The sequence below is a fragment of the Pristiophorus japonicus genome, chromosome 11, assembly GCF_044704955.1.
Source record: "Pristiophorus japonicus isolate sPriJap1 chromosome 11, sPriJap1.hap1, whole genome shotgun sequence".
Taxonomy (NCBI): Eukaryota; Metazoa; Chordata; class Chondrichthyes; family Pristiophoridae; genus Pristiophorus; species Pristiophorus japonicus.
Genome location: NC_091987.1, coordinates 73036516 through 73058699, shown reverse-complemented (window position 1 = coordinate 73058699; position 22184 = coordinate 73036516). Strand labels below are relative to the sequence as shown.

Here is a 22184-nt window from a genome sequence, read left to right as displayed (position 1 = left end):
ACAAGATTTGTCACTCATCAATGTAACATTTGTAATCTATGCACAAACTCCGCAGAAATGTTTACGGTCACTTTCACTGCAATGAAGTACAGGTGAACCCCGGCTTAAAAGGTGCATTGTCTATTAAAAATACAACTTCTAATTGAAGGCTCCAACGGTGAGTCACTTCCCAAAGGTTTATAAAGTAAACAAAAGGTTGTGACTATGTTCGAATTCCAAGGTTAATGGCCGTACATCATCTTTAGTTTATCCCTGTACTGTTCAATACCATTATTATATACTTAAGCTGCTTATAAATTCCAAATTTTCTTTTGTATACTGCTCCTGGCCAGCTGGAAATGCATTCTGTCTTTTTTGCCACTGGCATTTACTTGTCAGCACTTGTAAATTACATAATCTCATGATTTCAAGAGAAAGGATATTGCATTTTACAATTTAAACGGCCGTACTGAAATTTATGTCACTGCTTAATTAATCTCGAACATCACAGCCTGTATGTAATATGTATGTACAGAAATCTAACTCCACTCTCAAATAACAGTCAATTATAAGTTCTCGTAACTCTGACTATGAGACACATGCTCACCAGTGAGGTAGAAGCAGCAGGGTGATTATATGGAAACCACCAGACTGTTTTGTAGATGTTAATGTACTGAACAAGGAGGGCCATCAGCAGGTAAATGAAAAAAAGGAGCTCAAAGACAAGGCATCCGTCCGTTGGCAAGTCAGGAATGCGGCAGTGGCGGACAGGTTCCGGGGTAATCAAGGCAGTGATGGGAGGGGCAGACAGACCAATGGCACTGCCATTCCTAAGAAGGGAGAAAGAAAAAACACTGTAAAAACCCCCAAAAAAGGGAATACCGTAAAAACAATTTTAAAACAAGTAGTTCAAAGCAGCTCCACCGATTTCTTAAAAATATGCAAAAATGTCGGAATTTACTCAATGCCTGCAAAACTTCACTTTCAAAAAGGGATGAACCTTTGATCAGAGAAATCTCATTAGATTTCAGGATTCTCCATAATTTTCTAAATGGGTGAGTTACAATAAAAGGACACGGTCAAAAAAACGAGAATCCACCAGTCATTTTTCTATTTAGAGTGGATGGACAACCCCAAAATCTACTTTGACTGACAAAGTAATTATTATACCTTAGTGGACAAGTCAAACCATAAACTAGGAAGCTTCACCCCCCCCTTTCTCTTTAGGGCCACTGTATGGTTGATGAGCAAAGGTACAAATACCAAATCAGGGCATCAAATTGTTTGACAGAATAGAATGCTCCTGTGAGGCCACTTTTAAACAGGACATGAATGTGGATTTCATAACATACTGGGCCCAAGTTTCCACCCGATAGAAAATGGGCGCCCCTCTGAGCTGGGCGCCCGTTTTTCACGCCAAAAACGGTGCCGGAAAAAAAACGCGCGATTCTGGAGCGCCTTGCAGCTCCTTGTCTGCCTGGCACGGCGCCCAGGGGGACGGAGCCTACACTCGTGCCGATTTTGTAAGTGGGAGGGGGCGGGTACCATTTAAATTAGTTTTTTTCCTGCCGGCAACGCTGCGCATGCACGTTCGCGCACGCGCAGTGTGAAGGAAACATTGGCACTCGGCCATTTTTGTAGTTCTTTGTAGCTGTTTAATTTTTGAACATTTTTTAATAAAAGCACACTGCCATCAGCACATCAGCACTGAGGCTTCTTGCAGCAGTGAGAAGGCCGCAGGAAGCCTCAAAGTTGAGGCAGCCGTTTCCCTCCTTCCCCCGCGGGAACGAACGGCTTCCCCCCCCCCCCCCCCCCCGCGGGAACGAACGGCTGCTTCCCCCTCCCCCCCCCCCCCCCCCACCTCATTCTGGACGCCTAATTTGTAACCTGCACCTGATTTTTTAATGTGTAGACAAAGTTTTTTCAGTTCTACAAAAATCTTCACTTGCTCCATTCTAAGTTAGTTTGGAGTACGTTTTCACTGTGGAAACTTTCAAATCAGGCGTCAGTGGCCGGACACGCCCCCTTTTGAAGAAAAAATTCTGTTCCAAAGTGGAACTGTTCTACCTGACTAGAACTGCAGAAAACAAAATGTGGAGAATTGCGATTTCTAAGATAGTCCGTTCTCCACCAGTTGCTCCTAAAAATCAGGCGCAAATCATGTGGAAACTTGGGCCCCTAGACACAAGAGGAAAGGTGGAAGACGCCCTTTTATTTTGAGATAGGCTTCTGGGATTGTTCATCTGGTGGTTACTAGACGGGTGACTCGGTGACCTTCCTGCTCGAGTAATATCAAAGGAAAACCATATAGTTTCAATTTTTGCAACTAGATGAAACTAGTGCACTTTATAAATGCTGTAGAAATAGGGTATCCAAGCTTTTTGTCTTCATGGGCTATATAGGTGCATACCATAGTGCCTCAGGGTCCACGTACAAAAGTTTAAATCCATACTCCCACAAATTGACATATATCTAAAGTTGCTGATGTGAACAGGTTTATGCTCATGTCCTAATTGATGATCTATCCATTAATGAGGCAACAGCACCTCCCAAACCTCCACGCCCAAAAAATTCTAATAGAAAAAAACTAACAAAAGTGTAAATTGGTCAGAGATGTAATTTAGGCGCAGGATCAGTCCATGGCTGACCCGGGGAGCAGTGGTGGCCAGGAATGAGACGGTGACTGAAACTGTAGCGCCCTTGGAGCCAAACCCAAACTGTACTCACACAACATCCACTCATCCATTTCCACCAATGATCCTGGCAGAGAGGAGGAGTGGAACTATGACTGATTTTCTTTTTTTTCTATGCCAAGACCTTTACTAGCTTTCCTTTGTTCGCACTGTGGAAGAAAGGTATTAGCTCCCCAACCAGAGCTCCAAGATCAGGAAGCCTAACGCAGGCTAGGGATTGAACTAGTGACTTTTCTGCTTTGTATGGCGCAACTATTTACTGGATAAACTTATGAGCCATGGAGAGTCTTCACCATACAGAATTTGAGCTTTATTGTAATCATCTGATGGAGGTATGAACTTTTCCTAAGGCAGCGCCCAATTTTCAATTGGTGGTGGGCTGATTCTGAACAAGCATCCATATATTAAGTTTGTATTTCCTGCCACATTCTGTTGAAAAAGACCTTGTATCCCGTTTCCTGAGACACCTGTAGGACGCTGGCTTAATGGATTTTCCAATACAGGTTTCCTGGAGCTCTAACATCCCCATTTCATCCATTTTTGGCATCCAGCTCTCCTATTTCTCCTCCCTAGGTTTCTGCATTTTCCTCCCTTCTCTAGTTTTCAATCATTGCCTGCACTCGACACCAAAGCATATACCTGAAAAATGTCCATAAAGAGGGGAGGGGAAGGAGAAGAAAACTGATTAAGATTCACTTTAAAATCAGACACCAGAAGGAGCTTCAATCATGAGTGAACACAAACACTTGAACTAAACAAGCAGTCAAAGTAAAAGTGGCTCTCAGTAGCTCGTGTTAGTCTGGTACTGCTGAAAACAACCCGCCGGAGTATAAATGGAATTTTTGGTAGTCTCGGACTGGAATTCTGATTTTTGGATTTTCAGTACTGTAATTTAACAATTTAGTGGGAAGATAAAGGTTTTCTCAAAAAGCACAAAACACTCCCAGTAAATAATTCAGGCTTTAGAAAAGTGTGCATTTATGGTCTGTATTGTTTGGCATCACATCAAGGTCCTTGATGTGTAGTTATCTAATCTCAGCTCGGGCAACTGGACACTGAACTCAAGAGTTCTTAGGCCACCTTGGGAGGTATGTGGGGGGCGGGGGGGAGAAAGAGGAGAATTTGGCTGAAGTGCTCACCCATGTAGAACAGTAGGGGGACCGGGGCGGCAAATAAACTTGCTTGGCAAGAACTTACGACATTAGTTTTCTTTTTCTCACACTGTGGGGGAAAAAAGCTGTAGTAGTCTGCCACACTAACAGGGAGGGTCTCACTACCTTGCATTTTTGGCTTTATGACAATATGACCATAAATTCTTAAAAATTCTCTCAAAAAAAATCTGCCGTTCCTTAGCCCTGGGGCATCCAACTTCCCAGAGAAATGTTCGAGATCTATATATGGTGAGCACGTATGGTTAAGTTAAATCTTCTAACGTTCTGCACATCTGTACTTTCCTTTTGGATGCAACCTATTTTATATCAAATCTAACTATACAATAATCAACCAAATGCAAGTGCCCACTGAATTATGGGCGAATAATCATTTCAGGAGGACTCCAATCTATTTTAAGCGTTTACCAGTCTCTCATCATCTCTATGAAGTTTATTTGTACTTTTATTTGCTCCCTTTGAATTGTTGAGCAGTCTTGTATATTGAAACTCCTTGCAGGTCACCGTACTATTGACCACTCTATCCTGAACTGATAGTCGGCAGCAATTGCTAATTATTTATTTCTACTCGCGTTGCATGCATCATCTCTTACCAATAAGGCCTCACCTCCACCTCACTTAAAAAGGAGAGGAAAGGCTAGAGGAGATTATTCAGTATGAAGAACTTCCACTCAGAAAGCAGCTTTTGCCTGGAGACGGTATCTTAAATTTGTAACCCATTTCCCTTCCCATAAGTACCCATCAATTTGGATCTCCATTTGCACCTACAGCTGCTCAGATAGCACATTATGAAAGATCTAATGTGTGTTCGATATCTTCCACCCTCTTTATACTGGAGTGAATGCCGTTAAAGTATTCTTCTTCTTAGGCGGTCCCTCGTATCGAGGATGGCTTGCTTCCACACCAAAAAGGGATTTCAATGAAGGACCTGATATTCCAGGTCCCAAACTACATATTGAAGGGGGAAGATGCCTGTGAATGGATTTTTTTTTTTTTTTTTATTATAAACATGAGGTGCCCGTTGTACACCAGCCACCACTCGGGCTGGACAAAGCTAGGTCTTGGTCCAGTGGCAAGGATTAACCAAGACACCTGGAGACCAGCTCTGCTGCACAGACCTAGTGCACACACATATCGCAGTGTGGGCTGGCCTCTGCTGGGCCCTGAACTCACACCTCTCCTGGGCCCCAATGTTAAAGTATATAGCATTCCTCACATCAGGGCGAAATCTCAGCATGCTCTTATAATAGGTGGAAGGGACACAGTGGACAACCAGCACAGATACAGTAGACAAAAGGGACAGAAATGAGACTAGAAAGGGGAGCCAAAGGCACGACGAAAAAACACAGGTTTGAAGGACATTTTTGAAAGCTGGGAGGAGATGGAGGGAACTGGACTGGATAGGATTCTAGAATGAGCGGCCACCATTGGCACCCCTTTAACCTTTTAAAAATCTCGATCAGATCACCCCTTAACCTTCTCGACTCAAGGGAATACAAGCTACGCATATGCAACCTGCCCTTATAATTTAATCCCTTAAGCCCTGGTATAATTCTGCACTTCCAAGGCCAGTATATCTTTCCCGAGTTCGGTGCCAAAATTGAATGCAGTACTCCAGATGGGATCTGACCACAGCTCTATACAACAGAAACATCATTTCCTCACTTCAAATTATAACTGATAAAAGCCAACATTCCATTAGCCTTTTTGATTATTGTGTACCCCTTTGTGCTAGCTTTTAATGATGTATACATGGACACCTAAATCCCGTTGCTCCCTTTCCACTATTAAGAAAATATTTCACTTTGTCTTTCTCAGATCCAAAGTGAATGATCTTATCCTTCCCCACATTGAATTCCATCTGCCATAGTTTTAACAACTCACTTAGCTTATGTCCTTGTATAACTTCCCACCCACATCTGCAAACTTGAATATACAACTCTCTATGCTTTCATTAAAAAATAATGAATACATGATGAAAAGCTGAGGCCCCAGTACATCCAGAAGTGATGCAAGAGAGAAAAAGAGACAAGTGACTCAACCAGGAGTTGCAGTGGATGACCTCAGTCTCGCCAACGTTCAGCAGGAGGAAGTTATAGAGCATATTGGTTGAAATAGTGAACAGCAATGGTGAAGTGGGTAAATGCTGAACCAGAATACAGCAAACTACAGGCCAAAATTGAAAAATGCCTGAAGGAAAAATGAGCATTAACTTGGTATTGTTGTGTATTTAATTTGTGCCATTATTCCCTGACACTCCCTGGATTGTGCCCACTATAAGAAACTGCCAACAAATACCAGTCACAAAGAAGTATTCACACGGCCAAAGTTGGTACAGGGCAGACTTACCAATATTTTCCATGTCACACAATGACAATTGGCTGTGAAATTAAGCTGATGGCATTCTGCTCCAATTTGTACTGTTTTTTGTAAGTCAGATCATTGTATTTGACTTGTACTACTTCAGCTGGCTACATTTGAAAAAATACAATTATCGCCTCACTACTCTCTAAACCGCTAGCAAAATTTCCACGATTCTCCTCTTTTATGCATCACCAGAAGTAGTAGAATAGTCGTACAAAATTTGATGCCGAGATCAAGCATAAACCAACACCCCAGAGGAACCACAGGAATAACTGAAACAGCTTCACAACTATCCAATGATATGGAAAAATGGAGATACAAGGCTTCTCGTAAAACAGATCACCATGATTTAGATCCAAAAAAAGTAAAAAAGAGTCAAATATGAAAAAGGACAATTACAGGGTGCACAGAGGAACATGATGTGGGTTCCTGCCCAAAAAAAACTTTTAAAGGGAGTTAAGTGCAGGAGAATGGCAGGTCTCCAATGTGTCATGCAAAGGTATGATGAGACACGGAGTTCACACCTGTAACTCTCCCCCTCCTGGCAAACTTCCTGTTTTGGGTATGCTATAAAAGGGCAGCGGTAGTATCCATAGTGTCTACTGACAATGCAACTTAACATGAGGAAGGAACTGAAATTCACTTTCTAGGATCACCATGGAGCCGAGTCCATGATCAGATCAGTCATGATCTTATTAAATGGCACGGCAGGCTCGAGGGACCAAATGGCCTACTTCTGCTCCTATTTCTTATATACCACTTCACATAGGACCATTATCAGAGAGGACAGATTTGCACCACCTCAATCTTGGCTGCATTAGAACCCAGTTAAAGAATAGTGTGCAAACCCATCGCAACACCCAATCCTTTGTTCATTAGTGGAGCAAGTTTCCCAAAATACATTACATACTGTGGTTGAGGTAGAGTATTATAGCAACTTCAAAAGCACACAAAATATAGGTGAAAACAGAAAGGAGTCATTTTTCAATCAAACAAGAGCATGCCATACAACTGCACCGAAAGGTTGGCACTTCTATGTTACACATTTTATTGCCTCTCCTAAACTTCCATTAAAAAAGTTGTCATTTTCTTTCTTTCCCAGCTTCAGGTCTCCCCACATCACTCTCGCCAGGGAAGAGTCAGGCCCTGGTCCAAGTACCAACCAAGGACATTCATTCTTGAAATCTTTCCTGTGAAAAAGCACCTGCCCCCACCCTTCACCCTCCCAAATACTGGCCTTTATTGGCACTGCCAAGAGCAAGCACTACTGCGGCCTGTACTCGTTGGGGGTTCAGAAGAATGAGAGGTGATTTTATTAAGACATACAAGATAGTGAGGGGGCTCGACAAGGTAGGTGCAGAGAGGATGTTTCCATTCATGAGGGGGGAACTAGAACTAGGGGGTATAGTTTTAGAATAAGGGGTCGCCCATTTAAAACTGAGATGAGGAAGAATTTCTTCTTTGAGGATTGTAAATCTGTGGAACACTCTGCCCCAGAGAGCTGTGGAGGCTCGGGCTTTGAATATACTTAAGGCGGAGATAGACAAATTTGAGCGATAAGGGAGTAAAGGGTTATAGGGGGCGGGCAGGGAAGTGGAGCTGAACCATGATCTTATTGAATGGCGGAGGAGGATCGAGGGGCCAAATGGCCTACTCCTATTTCTTGTGTTCTTATCTACTGGGAAATACTTATCGCTCTTTCTACTCTAGCCCAAAAATATGTCTTAGTATCTCTTCAGAATACAATCCTCCAATACAATTATGAGGCATTTTTTCACCATGCTTTCCTCACCAGACATCCTTATGACCTTTTGAAATAACAGGTCAATATTGTGGACAGTTTTGTGCTGTGGGTCACATGCACTGGAAGCTGGGTTAGCACTGCTCACTTATCAAGCAGTGAGGAGAGACTTTTATCCCAGTTTGGGCTGGATTGAAGCCCAGGTGCCATAGGTGAAAAAGAATGTTTTAAGCTGCTAGCATCCTCCACTCATATATTTAACAGTTCCATGTTCTTTTATCTCATTCATCTCTCTAGAACAGCTCATAATGCCAAGTCCACCATACCTTTTGTTCTCAAGCACTACAATGTAGCATGAACCACAGAACAATTAAATCACCCTGGCACATTAGAAAATGAATAACTCAGTTATCAGTCCTGGAATTACTTATTTCCAGATGTCATGAGCATTAGCTTTCTGTAAAACATTACTAGTCACCTAATAAGAAAATTTTCAATTTTTGAATCATTCAGATCAGACAACACACTAATTGGAACATCTTTGCCTGGGCCGAGATAGATGGGGTCGGGCAGCAGAGGCAAGAGGGAGAGGGGGGAGAAGCCAGGCTGCCGAGGCAGGGGGAGTCCGGATTTCGGAACATTTTCTGGTTTCTGGACACTCAACCTGTGACGGACGGACGGATAAAGGTATACCCATCAAACGCTCAAACTAAGATGACTACAGAGTATAAGAACATAAGAAATGCAAACAGGAGTAGGCTATACGGCCCCTCGAGCCTGCTCCATCATTCAATAAGACCATGGCTGATCTGATCATGGACTCAGCTCCATTTCCCTGCCCGCTCCCCATAACCCCTTATCATCTAAGAAACTGTCCATTTCTGTCTTAAACTTTTTCAATATCCCAGCTTCCACAGATTTACAATCCTCAGAAATGTCTCCTCATCTCGGTTTTAAATGGGCAGCCCCTTATTCTAAGATCATGCCATCAGTGGAAACATCCTCTCTGCATCCACCCTGTCAGGATCACCTCTCATTCTTGGTCCAGAACTTAAAGAAGGGTAACTTTAAAGGTATGAGGCGTGAATTGGCTAAGATAGATTGGCGAATGATACTTAAGGGGTTGACTGTGGATGGGCAATGGCAGACATTTAGAGACCGCATAGATGAACTACAACAATTGTACATCCTTGTCTGGTGTAAAAATAAAAAAGAGAAGGTGGCTCAATCATGGCTATCAAGGGAAATTAGGGATAGTATTAAAGCCAAGGAAGTGGCATACAAATTGGCTAGAAATAGCAGCGAACCCGGGGACTGGGAGAAATTAAGAACTCAGCAGAGGAGGACAAAGGGTTTGATTAGGGCAGGGAAAATAGCGTATGAGAGGAATCTTGCAGGGAACATTAGACGGACTGCAAAAGCTTCTATAGATATGTAAAGAGAAAAAGGTTAGTAAAGACAAACGTAGGTCCCTTGCAGTCAGAATCAGGGGAAGTCATAACGGGGAACAAAGAAATGGCAGACCAATTGAACAAGTACTTTGGTTCAGTATTCACTAAGGAGGACACAAACAATCTTCCGGATATAAAAGGGGTCAGAGGGTCTAGTAAGAAGGAGGAACTGAGGGAAATCCTTATTAGTCAGGAAATTGTGTTGTGGAAATTGATGGGATTGAAGGCCGATAAATCCCCAGGGCCTGATGGTCTGCATCCCAGAATACTTAAGGAGGTGGCCTTGGAAATAGCAGATGCATTGACAGTCATTTTCCAACATTCCATTGACTCTGGATCAGTTCCTATGGAGTGGAGGATAGCCAATGTAACCCCACTTTTTTAAAAAAGGAGGGAGAGAAAACAGAGAATGTCAGCCTGACATCAACAGTGGTAAAATGATGGAATCAATTATTAAGGATGTCATAGCAGCGCATTTGGAAAGAGTGACATGATAGATCCAAGTCAGCATGGATTTGTGAAAGGAAAATCATGCTTGACAAATCTTCTGGGATTTTTTTGAGGATGTTTCCAGTAGAGTGGACAAGGGAGAACCAGTTGATGTGGTGTATTTGGACTTTTAGAAGACTTTCGACCAGGTCCCACACAAGAGATTAATGTGCAAAGTTAAAGCACATGGGATTGGGGGTAGTGTGCTGACATGGATTGAGAACTGGTTGGCAGACAGGAAGCAAAGAGTAGGAGTAAATGGGTACTTTTCAGAATGGCAGGCAGTGACTAGTGGGGTACCGCAAGGTTCTGTGCTGGGGCCCCAGCTGTTTACATTGTACATTAATGATTTAGACAAGGGGATTAAATGTAGTATCTCCAAATTTGCAGATGATACTAAGTTGGGTGGCAGTGTGAGCTGCGAGGAGGATGCTATGAGGCTGCAGAGTGACTTGGATAGGTTAGGAGAGTGGGCAAATGCATGGCAGATGAAGTATAATGTGGATAAATGTGAGGTTATCCACTTTGGTGGTAAAAACAGAGAGAGAGACTATTATCTGAATATGACCGATGAGTAAAATGGGAGGTGCAACGAGACCTGGGTGTCATGGTACATCAGTCATTGAGGGTTGGCATGCAGGTACAGCAGGCGGTTAAGAATGCAGATGGCATGTTGGCCTTCATAGCGAGGGGATTTGAATACAGGGGCAGGGAGGTGTTACCACAGTGAGGCCACACCTGGAGTATTGTGTACAGTTTTGGTCTCCTAACTTGAGGAAGGACATTCTTGCTATTGAGGGAGTGCAGCGAAGGTTCACCAGATTGATTCCCGGGATGGCGGGACTGACATATCAAGAAAGACTGGATCAACTGGGCTTGTATTCACTGGAGTTCAGAAGAATGAGAGGGGAATCTCAGAAACGTTTAAAATTCTGACGGGTTTAGACAGGTTAGATGCAGGAAGAATGTTCCCAATGTTGGGGAAGTCCAGAACCAGGGGTCACAGTCTAAAGATAAGGGGTAAGCCATTTAGAACCGAGATGAGGAGAAACTTCTTCACCCAGAGAGTGGTGAACCTGTGGAATTCTCTACCACAGAAAGTTGTCGAGGCCAATTCACTAAATATATTCAAAAAGGAGTTAGATGTAGTCCTTACTACTAGGGGGATCAAGGGGTATGGCGAGAAAGCAGGAATGGGGTACTGAAGTTGCATGTTCAGCCTGAACTCGTTGAATGGCGGTGCAGGCTTGAAGGGCCGAATGGCCTACTCCTGCACCTATTTTCTATGTTTCTGAATTCCAACGAGTAGAAGCCCAACCTATTGAACCTTTCCTCATAAGTCAACCTCCTCATCTACAGAATCAACATTGTGAACCTTCTCTGAACTGCCTCCAAAGCAAGTATAGCCTTTCTTAAATATGGAAACCAAAACTGCACGCAGTATCCCAAGTGTGGCCTCACCAATACCCTGTATAGCTGTAGTAAAACTTTGCTGCTTTTATACTCCATACCCTTTGCAATAAAGGCTAAGATTCCATTGGCCTTCCTGATCACTTGCTGTACCTGCATACTATCCTTTTATGTTTCATGCACAAGTACCCCCAGGTCCCGCTGTACTGCAGCACTTTGCAATCTTACTCCATTTAAATAATAACTTGCTCTTTGATTTTTTTTCTGTCAAAGTGCACGACCTCACACTTTCCAACATTATATTCCATCTGCCAAATGTTTGCCCACTCACTTAGCCTGTCTATGTCCTTTTGCAGATTGTGTGTGCCCGCCTCTCATTGCTTTTCCTCTCATCTTTGTATCATCAGCAAACTTGGCTACATTACACTCGGTCCCTTCTTCCAAGTTGTTAATATCGATTGTAAATAGTTGGGGTCCCAGCACTGATCCCTGCATTACTGGTTGCCAACCATGAATGAACCATTTATCCAGACGCTGTGTTTTCTGTTAGTTAGCCAATCCTCTATCCATGTTAATATATTACCCCCAACCCCGTGAACTTTTATCTTGTGCAGTAACCTTTTATGTGGCATCTTGTCAAATGCCTTCTGGAAGTCCAAATGCACCACATCCATTGGTTCCCCTTTATCCACCCTGTTTGTTACATCCTCAAAGAACTCCAGCAAATTTGTCAAACATGACTTCCCCTTCATAAATCCATGCTGACTTTGCCTGACCAAATTTTGCTTTTCCAAATGTCCTGCTGCTGTTTCTTTAATAATGGACTCCAAGATTTTCCCAACCACAGATGTTAGGCTAACCGGTCTAGTTTCCTGCTTTTTGTCTGCCTCCTTTTTTTTTTAAAATAGGGGCGTTACATTTACAGTTTTCCAATCTGCTGGGACCTCCCCAGAATCCAGGGAATTTTGGTAAATTACAACCAATGCATCCACAATCCCTGCCGCTACTTCCCTTAAGACCCTAGGATGCAAGCCATCAGGTCCAGGGGATTTATCTGCCTTTAGTCCCATTATCTTACTGAGTACCACCTTCTTAGTGATTGTGATTGCGTTAAGTTCTTCCCCCCCTATAGCCCCTTGACCTTCCACTGTTGGAATATTGTTAGTGTCCTCTACCATAAAGACTGATAAAGTATTTGATCAGAGTTTCTGCCATCTCCACATTCCCCATTACTAATTTCCCGGTCTCGTCCTCTAAGGGACCAACATTTACTTTAGCCACTCTTTTCTTTTTTATATACCTATAGAAACTCTTGCTATCTGTTTATATATTTTGTGCTAGTTTACTTTCATAGTCTATCTTCCCTTTCTTAGATTAAATTACAACTTCCAAGTACAAGGTGATACACAAGCGATTAAGATCATTTGAACAATATCTTTGGTGTATGACTGCCATCAATCTTTCATAGGATGGCTAATAGGATGAGATTTTATAAGCCTCGCATAGGGAACTACCGCTGCAAATGTCATTTTTTTTAAATCTGATGAGATCATAAAAGCAGTTAACACATTTTCTTCAATAAAAGTGTATATTAACAATTGTAGACATCGAATTGTATGCATGTGTAACACTATACACCCAACATTGTAATAAGCCTATATCATTTCCCATTAGTCTGTGGTTAGCATAGGACAATCATATTGCAGTATAGATCCATGCCAACGATAGACCAATCAAATCTCCACAAGCACAAAGCAGCCATTTTTTACTTTTATTTCTTAAAAAAATATTTGTACCATCCTCCCGTTCTTAATTTTTTCTTCTGGTGGCACGATTCCTACCTGTTCAGCCTCTCTGCGCTGCCCAACCTAAATCTCTCCACTGAGCACACACACACCTAGTTTCCTGTCTGATATGCATTGCTCCCCAGCTTCTTGACCCATTTTAATGGTGGGGTGAGTGAAAAGTCTAAAAAAAATAGGGGGGGGGGGGGGGGGGGAAGTGAGAAGAGAAAAGTGCGCACGCCCAAAATTTAACACCAAATCATGTTGAACATCTCAAAGAACTTAACAAATTACTTTTGAAGCAGTTATTGCTATTTACAGGAAGAGACAGATTTTGCAAAAGATGTTGAATAGTAGACATACGATAGACGACAGAAGGGAGAAATGACTTACATGAAGAAAAAGAGAGAGAGAGAAAAACAAACAGTCAGATACATGGATGATGAGAAAAAAGTTTGACACTGTATGGAATGATAGTGAGAAGCGCAGAAAGTGATAAGGACAAAGACAGACAATTTATTGTCGAAGCAGCTAGTCATGGCCAAATGTGTGTGTATCTCTGGGGGAAAAAATGCTGCAGATATTGGACATTTCATGGCCAGTAGTGATTCACGATTAGAAATATTGTGTCACTATAACACATTAATGACTGGTGTTCATTGTTATTGCGCTAATCTCATTTTAAGAGGTTCCCCACATCACACTACTACCCAGGATGTGCTCCCAATATGAAACTGTTGCATTTGTAACCATTTTTTTTCAGAACATCACAAAAATGCTGTTGCAATTGTTCTACCAAGCAGAGTAGCTACAATACAATTAGATGCAGAGAAATCAAAGAATGCATTTGTTTGCTCTGAATAAAGTTTAGATGCAAAACACTGAACATTTGTCCTTCTAGCTTTTTAAGTTAAAAAAATTAGCATTCTACCCATGACTAATATATAGCTAGTGCATAATTAATCAATCATAACTTCACAATGAGTTAGCCAACTTTAGACAGTTGACACACAATCAAAATTTAGTTCCTAATGTCACTTAAAGCACTGGATTAAGTTTGACATATAACCTACCTGTAAATATTGATTCTCACTAGGATAATTATCAATAAAATAAACTCTTTTGAATAATAACACTACATTAAAACAGTCACCTTAGTGAATATGCACACGAGTCTTGTAGAATTGTGTAGTCACCAATGTTCCCTTTAAATTTATTTAGGCTGTGTGACAAATTCAAAATTCTTGCATGTGCGTTTTTCCATTTAAGAGCTGGTGAGGCAGCTGCATGGGATCTCCAGAGCGGGTCGCGCAGTTTAAAGGGAACACCTGTAAAATAATGGGACTAAAGGCGGACAAGTCCCCTGGACTTGATGGCTTGCATCCTTGGGTCTTAAAAGAAGTGGCTGCAGTGATAGTGGATGCATTGGCTGTAATCTACCTAAATTCCTTGGATTCTGGGGCGGTCCCAGTGGATTGGAAAACCGCAAATGTAACACCCCATTTAAAAAAGGATGCAGACAGGAAGCAGGAAACTATAGACCAGTTAGCCTAACATCTGTCATTGGGAAAATGCTGGAGTCCATTATTAAGGAAGCAGTAGCGGGACATTTGGAAAAGCATGATTCAATTAAGCAGAGTCAGCATGGTTTTATGAAAGGGAAATCACGTTTGACAAATTTGCTGGAGGTTTACGAGGATGTAACGAGCAGGGTGGATAAGGGGGAACCAGTGGATGTGGAGTATTTGGATTTCCAGAAGGCATTCGATAAGGTGCCATATAAAAGGTTACTACACAAGATAAAAGTTCACAGGGTTGGGGGTAATATATTAGCACAGATAATCATCATAGGCAGTCCCTCGGAAACGAGGCAGACTTGCTTCCACTCTTAGAATGAGTCCTTAGGTGGCTGAACAGTCCAATACAAGAGCCACAGTCCCTGCCACAGGTGGGACAGACAGTCGTTGAGGGTAAGGGAGGTTGGGACAGGTTTGCAGCATTTTCTTTCCGCTGCCTGCGCTTGTTTTCTGCATGCTCTCAGCGATGAGTCTCGAGGTGCTTAGCGCCCTCCCGGATGCACTTCCTTCACTTAGGGCGGTCTTTGGACGACAGAGGATTGGCTAACTAACAGAACAGAGAGTCGGGATAAATGGGTCATTTTCCGGTTAGCAAACAGTGACTAGTGGGGTGCCGCAGGGATCGGTGCTGGGTCCAGAGCTATTTACAATCTATATTAATGACTTGGATGAAGGGACCAAGTGTAATGTAGCCAAGTTTGTTGATGATACAAAGATGGGTGGGAAAGCAAATTGTGAGGACACAAAAAATCTGCAAAGGGATATAGACAGGCTAAGTGAGTGGGCAAAAATTTGGCAGATGGGAGTATAATGTGGGAAAATGTGAGGTTATCCACTTTGGCAGAAATAATAGAAAAGCAAATTATAATTTAAATCGAGAAAAATTGCAAAGTGCTGCAGTAGAGGGACCTGGGGGTCCTTGTGCATGAAACACAAAAGGTCAGTATGCAGGTACAGCAAGTAATCAGGAAGGCAAATGGAATGATGGCCTTTATTGCAAGGGGGATAGAGTATAAAAGCAGAGAAGTCCTGCTACAATTGTACAGGGTATTGGTAAGGCCATACCTCGAGTACTGCGTACAGTTTTGGTCTCCTTATTTAAGGGGGAATGCAGAGAAGATATTTCCACTCTGGAAACTAAAACTAGGGGACAGTCTCAGAATAAGGGGCCGCCAATTTAAAAGTGAGATGAGGAGGAATTTCTTCTCTGAGGTTTATAAATCTATGGAATTCTCTGCTCCAGACAGCTGTGGAGGCTGGGTCATTGAATATATTTAAGGCGGAGAAAGACAGATTTTTGAGCGATAAGGGAGTAAAGGGTAATAGGGAGTGGGCAGGAAGTGGAGCTGAGTCCATGATCAGATCATCCATATTATTGAATGGCGGAGCAGGCTCGAGGGGCCGTATGGCTTACTCCTGCTCCTGCTCCTATTTCTTGTGTTCTTACGTTGATCGTTGCTTCAATACCTCCAGGAGGTCTTTGCTAGTACAAGTTTAGAAAGCTTTACGGTGTCTTTTCCTTTTCTGGGCACAATTAACCAAATACTGTGGAATTTAAGTTTTTCTATTTAAATTAATTCAACTAGCCCAGAAGATGCATATAAAAAAAAATAAAGGATTTCAAATCCAAACAAAGCACTTGGTTTTATGCCAGTAGCAGTTACAAATAAGCTACAAACGTGATGTATTGATCTCAATCTGATACTTATTTGTACTTGTATAGAATTTTGACCCCATCACTTATTCATCATCATAATAGGCCGTTCCTCGGAATAGAGAAAGACTTGCTTCCACTCTAAACAGGAGTCCTTAGGTGGCTGAACAGTCCAATACGAGAACCACAGTCCCGGTCACAGGTGGGGCAGAGAGTCGTTGAGGGATACAAAGCAACTGAATAGTCACCCTTTAGACATCAAAGTATATAATATTCCACGTGTAAGGAACTTGCAAACTAGAAATCATTACGTTTACATAGGATTACATAGGATATACAGCACAGGAACAGGTCATTCAGCCCAACGAGTCCATGCCGGTGTTTATGCTCCACTTGAGCCTCCTCCAGTCTTTCCTCATAACCCTCCATTCCTTATCCCTCATATGCTTATCTAGCCTCCCCTTAAATGCATCTATACTATTTGCCTCAATTACTCCCTGTGGCAGTGAGTTCCATATTATCACCACTCTCTGGGTAAATAAATTTCTTCTGAATTTCCTATTTGATTTCTTAGTGACTATCTTATATTGATGGCTTCTAGGTGTCTATACTTTAAAAAGTACTTCATTGACTGTAAAGCTCTTCGAGATGTGCGGTGGTCATGAAAGGCACTATATAAATGCAAGATTTTCTTTCTTTTCACTACTTTTCAATTCTAAGTTTAAACAAGTTATTTAATAAATCAAAGTTGAAAAATTTGTTTTACGAAAGAAAAAAAAAATCACGTTACAGCTCCAAATCCCTATCCAGTAACCCTCCTACTGGGAGTGTGCATGCAAATGAAAACCGGGTCTGGTCCCAATCAATGTTCTCTCCAAATTTTTTTGTCCGGCCAGAGAGCTTGCGAGTGACCTGCGAGATATCTTCAAGACTGCTGCACATGTGCAGCTTAGAAGAATATTGGTTCCAATGTGATTTCCAAATGATAGAATAGCCTGACTCACTGTAGAGGCTTACACATGAATAGGCACATGAACAAGTTATTGAATAGCAATCACTGGTTTTAAAGAGCATCTTAAAGGAGGAAAGAGAGGGAGAGAGGCGGAGAGGTTTAGGGAGGGAGTCCCAGAGCTTGGGGCCTAAGCAGCTGAAGGTACAGCCACCAATGGTTGAGCAGTTATAATTAGGGATGCTCAAGAGGGCAGAAGTTGAGGAGCGTCAATATCGCCCGGGGTGGGGGTGGTGGTTGTGGGGCTGAAAGAGATTACAGAGATGGGGGGGGGGGGGCGAAGCCATGTAGGGATTTGTAAAGAAGGATGAGAATTTTGAAATTGAGGTGTTGCTTAACTGGGAGCCAATGTAGGTCAGCGAGCACAGGGGTGATGGGTGAGCGGGACTTGGTGCGAGTTAGGACATAGGCTGCCGAGTTTTGGATGACCTCAAGTTTACATAGGATAGAATGTGGGAGGCCAGCTAGGAGTGCATTGGAGTAGTCAAGTCTAGAGGTAACAAAGACATGGATGAGGGTTTCAGCAGCAGATGAGCTGAGGTAGGGATGAAGACGGGCAATGTTACGAAGATGGAAATAGGCAGTTTTAGTTATGCCGCGGATATGTGGCCGAAAGTTCATTTCCGGGTCAAATGACATCTAGGTTGTGAACAGTCTGGTTCAAGAAAATGTCTTCAATAATATTTTCAAATCATGACAACATTCATTTAAAGTGTACTGAAAATCACTAACAGTAAAATAATTATGAATGAAGGTGGTCATTTGGTCCATCTTAGTTGATTCACCCAGAAACACTCTACTGTCCTTCATTGCTTCATCCAATTGTTTTTCAAATGATTCCAGGGTTCACTGCTCTATCCAGGAATCATCCCGTGTATCAATCACTTTCAGTATGAAGAACATCCTAATAAGAGTTATACATTTGCCTTTTAACCAGTGTCCACCTAGTCCTACTCTTGCAATTTTATTTAAAGTAATATTCTGCATATACTTTTTCACTGCTTTCCTAGGGAACCAAGTTTCCACATGATAAAAAACGGGCGCCCCTCCGAGCTGGGCGCCCGTTTTTCGCGCCTAAAACGGCGCCGGAAAAAAAAACGCGCGATTCTGGAGCGCCCTGCAGCTCCTTGTCTGTTTGGCGCGGCGCCCAGGGGGGCGGAGCCTACACTCGCGCCGATTTTGTAAGTGGGAGGGGGCGGGTACCATTTAAATGAGTTTTTTTGCTGCCGGCAACGCTGCGCGTGCGCGTTGGAGCGTTCGCGCAGTGTGAAGGAAACATTGGCACTCGGCCATTTTTGTAGTTCTTTGTAGCTGTTTAATTTTTGAACATTTTTTAATAAAAGCACATTGCCATCAGCACATCAGCACTGAGGCTTCTTGCAGCAGTAAGGCAGCTGCAGGAAGCCTCAGAAAGTTGAGGCAGCCGTTTCCCTCCCCCCCCCTGCCCGCCGTCGGGAACAAACTGCTGCCTCCTTCCCCCCCCCCCCCCGCGGGAACGAACGGCTTCCTCCTCCCCCCTCTCCCCCCCGCGGGAACGAACGGCTTCCTCCTCCCCCCTCTCCCCCCCCCCCCCCCCCCCCGCGGGAACAAACGGCTTTCTCCTCCCCCCCCCCCCGCGGGAACGAACGGCTTCCTCCTCCCCCCTCTCCCCCCCCCCCCCCCCCCCCCCGCGGGAACAAACGGCTTTCTCCCCCCCCCCCCCCCCCCGCGGGAACGAACGGCTTTCTCCTCCCCCCCCGCGGGAACGAACAGCTTTCTCTCTCCTCCCTCCCTCCCCCCCTCCCACCCCCCCGCGGGAACGAACGCCTGCAGCATTCTCCCTGGCTGAAGCACTTTCACACAGGTAGGAAGATGGTTTATTTAATCTTTTCTTTGCTTATAAATGTTTATTCAGGTTGGATTTATTTGTATAATATTTGTAGAAGTATAAATAAGGATTTATTATAGAATTTAATGACTTCCCTTCCCCCCCCCCCCTCCCTCCCCACCTTGTTCTGGACGCCTAATTTGTAACCTGCACCTGATTTTTTAATGTGTAGACAAGGTTTTTTCAGTTCTACAAAAATCTTCACTTGCTCCATTCTAAGTTAGTTTGGAGTACATTTTCACTGTGGAAACTTTGAAATCAGGCGTCAGTGGCCGGACACGCCCCCTTTTGAAGAAAAAATTCTGTTCCAAAGTGGAACTGTTCTAACTGACTAGAACTGCAGAAAAGAAAATGTGGAGAATTGCGATTTCTAAGATAGTCCGTTCTCCACCAGTTGCTCCTAAAAATCAGGCGCAAATCATGTGGAAACTTGGGCCCTGTGTCTCGAAACTGGATACGCTGGGCCGGAATTTGCAGTCGGGATGGCGGTGAACTGGCAGCGTTTGCAGTCATTCCACCTTTGAAACTGACCGCAGCTTTGTGATTTGGTGCATGCTGAAATCCTGAAGTTGCGGTCATTGACAGCTCTGAAACAGGCTGCGCTGTGCGCTTCTCCTCCACCCCCCACCCCGTTAAATTCCCCACTAAAAAGTTAGATCCAAAAAGGGATTAGGTGTAACTGGGGTTTTAATAACGCTTTTACTGCTAAACAAATGTTAAGGGCCTGGAAACCTAATTTTACTTTTGTGCAGTGTGAAATTTGTCCATTTTTAATAAAAATTAAATTGAAGAAATTTTTCAAAAAACTTTTTTTTTAAAGTTTGTCCATCTTTATTTCAGGTTTGCCTTTTCCCCAATGTCAAAGCCCCAATCTTTATTTTGCTCTCTACATTTTTTTTTTAAAATGTGAATTTTAAGAGCTTGCTCACGTCCTTGTTCACTGAGAATTCTTCATTTTGATTGGCTGTTTAGACAGTATGTTGACGTAACAGCTGTTCGCACAAGGGGATCCCCACTATACTTCATTGATCTGAATTGAATGTCAGAAAACTCAAAGTTCTCGAAACAAGGATCGTGAGATCCTTGTGCAAATTCTGGGCCATTATTCAAGGCATGGTCTGGCCAAAACATTATATAGTTTGATCAAAACTCCCCTTGTCTTTCACTGTTTTTGGCAGATAAAGTCAAAATCGCAAGTCTGGCAGTGTGCATGCCTAAACATGCCACAGCTACAGACTACAACAATATATTATCAGTCAGAATGTCTAATAATTTGCAGTATTCTTACCATGTTAACTGAAGCTGCCTGTGGTTTAGTCAGACCCATTAGAAATCACCAGTCTGTCAAGAGACTTTCCAGAGGAATAAGTATACTCAATTTAAACAGTACAATGATATCTCACTCATTTTACAATGGGAAGATCTACAACCATCAACATTATGCTGTGATTTTGCATACCTGTTCCTCATCCCGGTCCCATTCCCACAGTTCCCACCCACAATTGTCTGGAGGGAAGGTAATGCTGAACGGCTCAGCTGCTGCCGACTCGGGCCCCGACGTCCACCAGGCATGGCATGGGCCAACTCTGTTTCAAGCAGCGGTGCAGTCTGCCCCAAATCAACACGTTCTGTGCTCTGCAACAAAAACAATATAGTTAGCAACTAGATAGCAAATTAACCCCCTCCCCCCCCCAATCCCTTTTGAGAAATCCAACTCAAAATACAAGAATTTGATCCGTTGCCCCTAATATTTCCCCAGTAGCTGTACAAGACATTGATGAAAGCTCCTGTTAACTTCTAGAAGACCTCCACTGAAAATGTGACTTCCCCTAGCTCCCAGTCACCATTGTCTTGATTTAGAACTGAATTGAACCACATTTCTTTTTCCTCTCCTCCAGAATTACACTGCCTATATATTGTAAATCAGGCTGTGTTCAATATATCTATACAATACATAATGTGATGTGTGGAGGGGGGAAGGAAGAACTAATGATAAAGGACATATATTCCAATTTAAATCCAATTCACATCTTTTAACAGCATCCATAAAAGATGTCTCATTTGGATCACTCATAGGATTACATGGTGAATGTGTGTGTATATAGAGGTATTATTAAGTGCAGAGTAGGTTTTTTTGTTGTTTTGGCTGCTAAAATTCCAACATTCAGCCCACATTTTAGTTAGCAGATTCTGTATATATTTAACATTGTTACTATTGCACTTTAACGCAAACAGGATTAATGTTGGAGCAACCATGGAACCAGGTGGTCATGTGACATTTTTCCCCTTTCTAAAAACTCCTGTGGTCCTGTTCATTTTACAAATAGCATCTCATATGGAATCTATTTGATTCAGTGTTTCCAGATTAGTTTCTAGAATTCTATGGAAGGAAAGATGCTAGGCCCGTAGATGAATTCCTTTAAGTTATTTGTAAACCTGGACCAAAAAATATTGATCTCAGTTCTACTGAGATATTGTGGAAACCCTTCACATTTCTTTAAGGCTCCACCTGAAATTTCATTTCCCCTTTGTCCTTGCTCCAGAAATGAATGACCGACCACCCCCCCACCACCCCCCCACCCACACACACTTACAGCAGATCTAGTATCTGATACAAGTCATCAGTCTGAAATTTATAATAACCTTTAGTCCAGCAACACAAACAAAAACGAAAATATATCCACTGCAGCTCACACAAACATTTGCTGAATGCAGCTTATATATAGCCTATGCGAGAAGCTTCCTGTGTGTGGGAGTGCAACATAGTGAGCACTTTGTTGCCTTTGAAATAGTCACTATTCCATCTACCAGTCATACTTGTACTTACAGTGCTCCAATGCATTATACCATACTTTCTCACTACTTTAAACATGCTAGTCATTTGAAACTTTAGTGCATCACCTTTGCTTCCCTTTTACTCTACCTACTCCTGCCAACAAATTAAAATGTTTAGTATCCAGCTTATAATAGAACTAGGAAAAAAGACTTGGTTATTCA

The 22184-nt window shown here is 42.7% G+C and overlaps 1 protein-coding gene across 4 annotated transcripts in view; it reads right to left on the bottom strand.

Annotated features, from left to right (window-relative positions):
* The window catches only part of tmem39a (transmembrane protein 39A), a 76711-nt gene that overhangs the window by 30509 nt on the left and 24018 nt on the right, over window positions 1-22184 (bottom strand). For all 4 annotated transcript variants that reach the window (XM_070892958.1, XM_070892959.1, XM_070892961.1 and 1 more), the window contains 2 exons: window positions 20647-20822; window positions 587-809 (listed from right to left, as the gene is read on the bottom strand). In XM_070892958.1, coding sequence (XP_070749059.1) covers window positions 587-809; window positions 20647-20822 — 399 coding nt within the window. The remainder of the gene's footprint in view (window positions 1-586; window positions 810-20646; window positions 20823-22184) is intronic.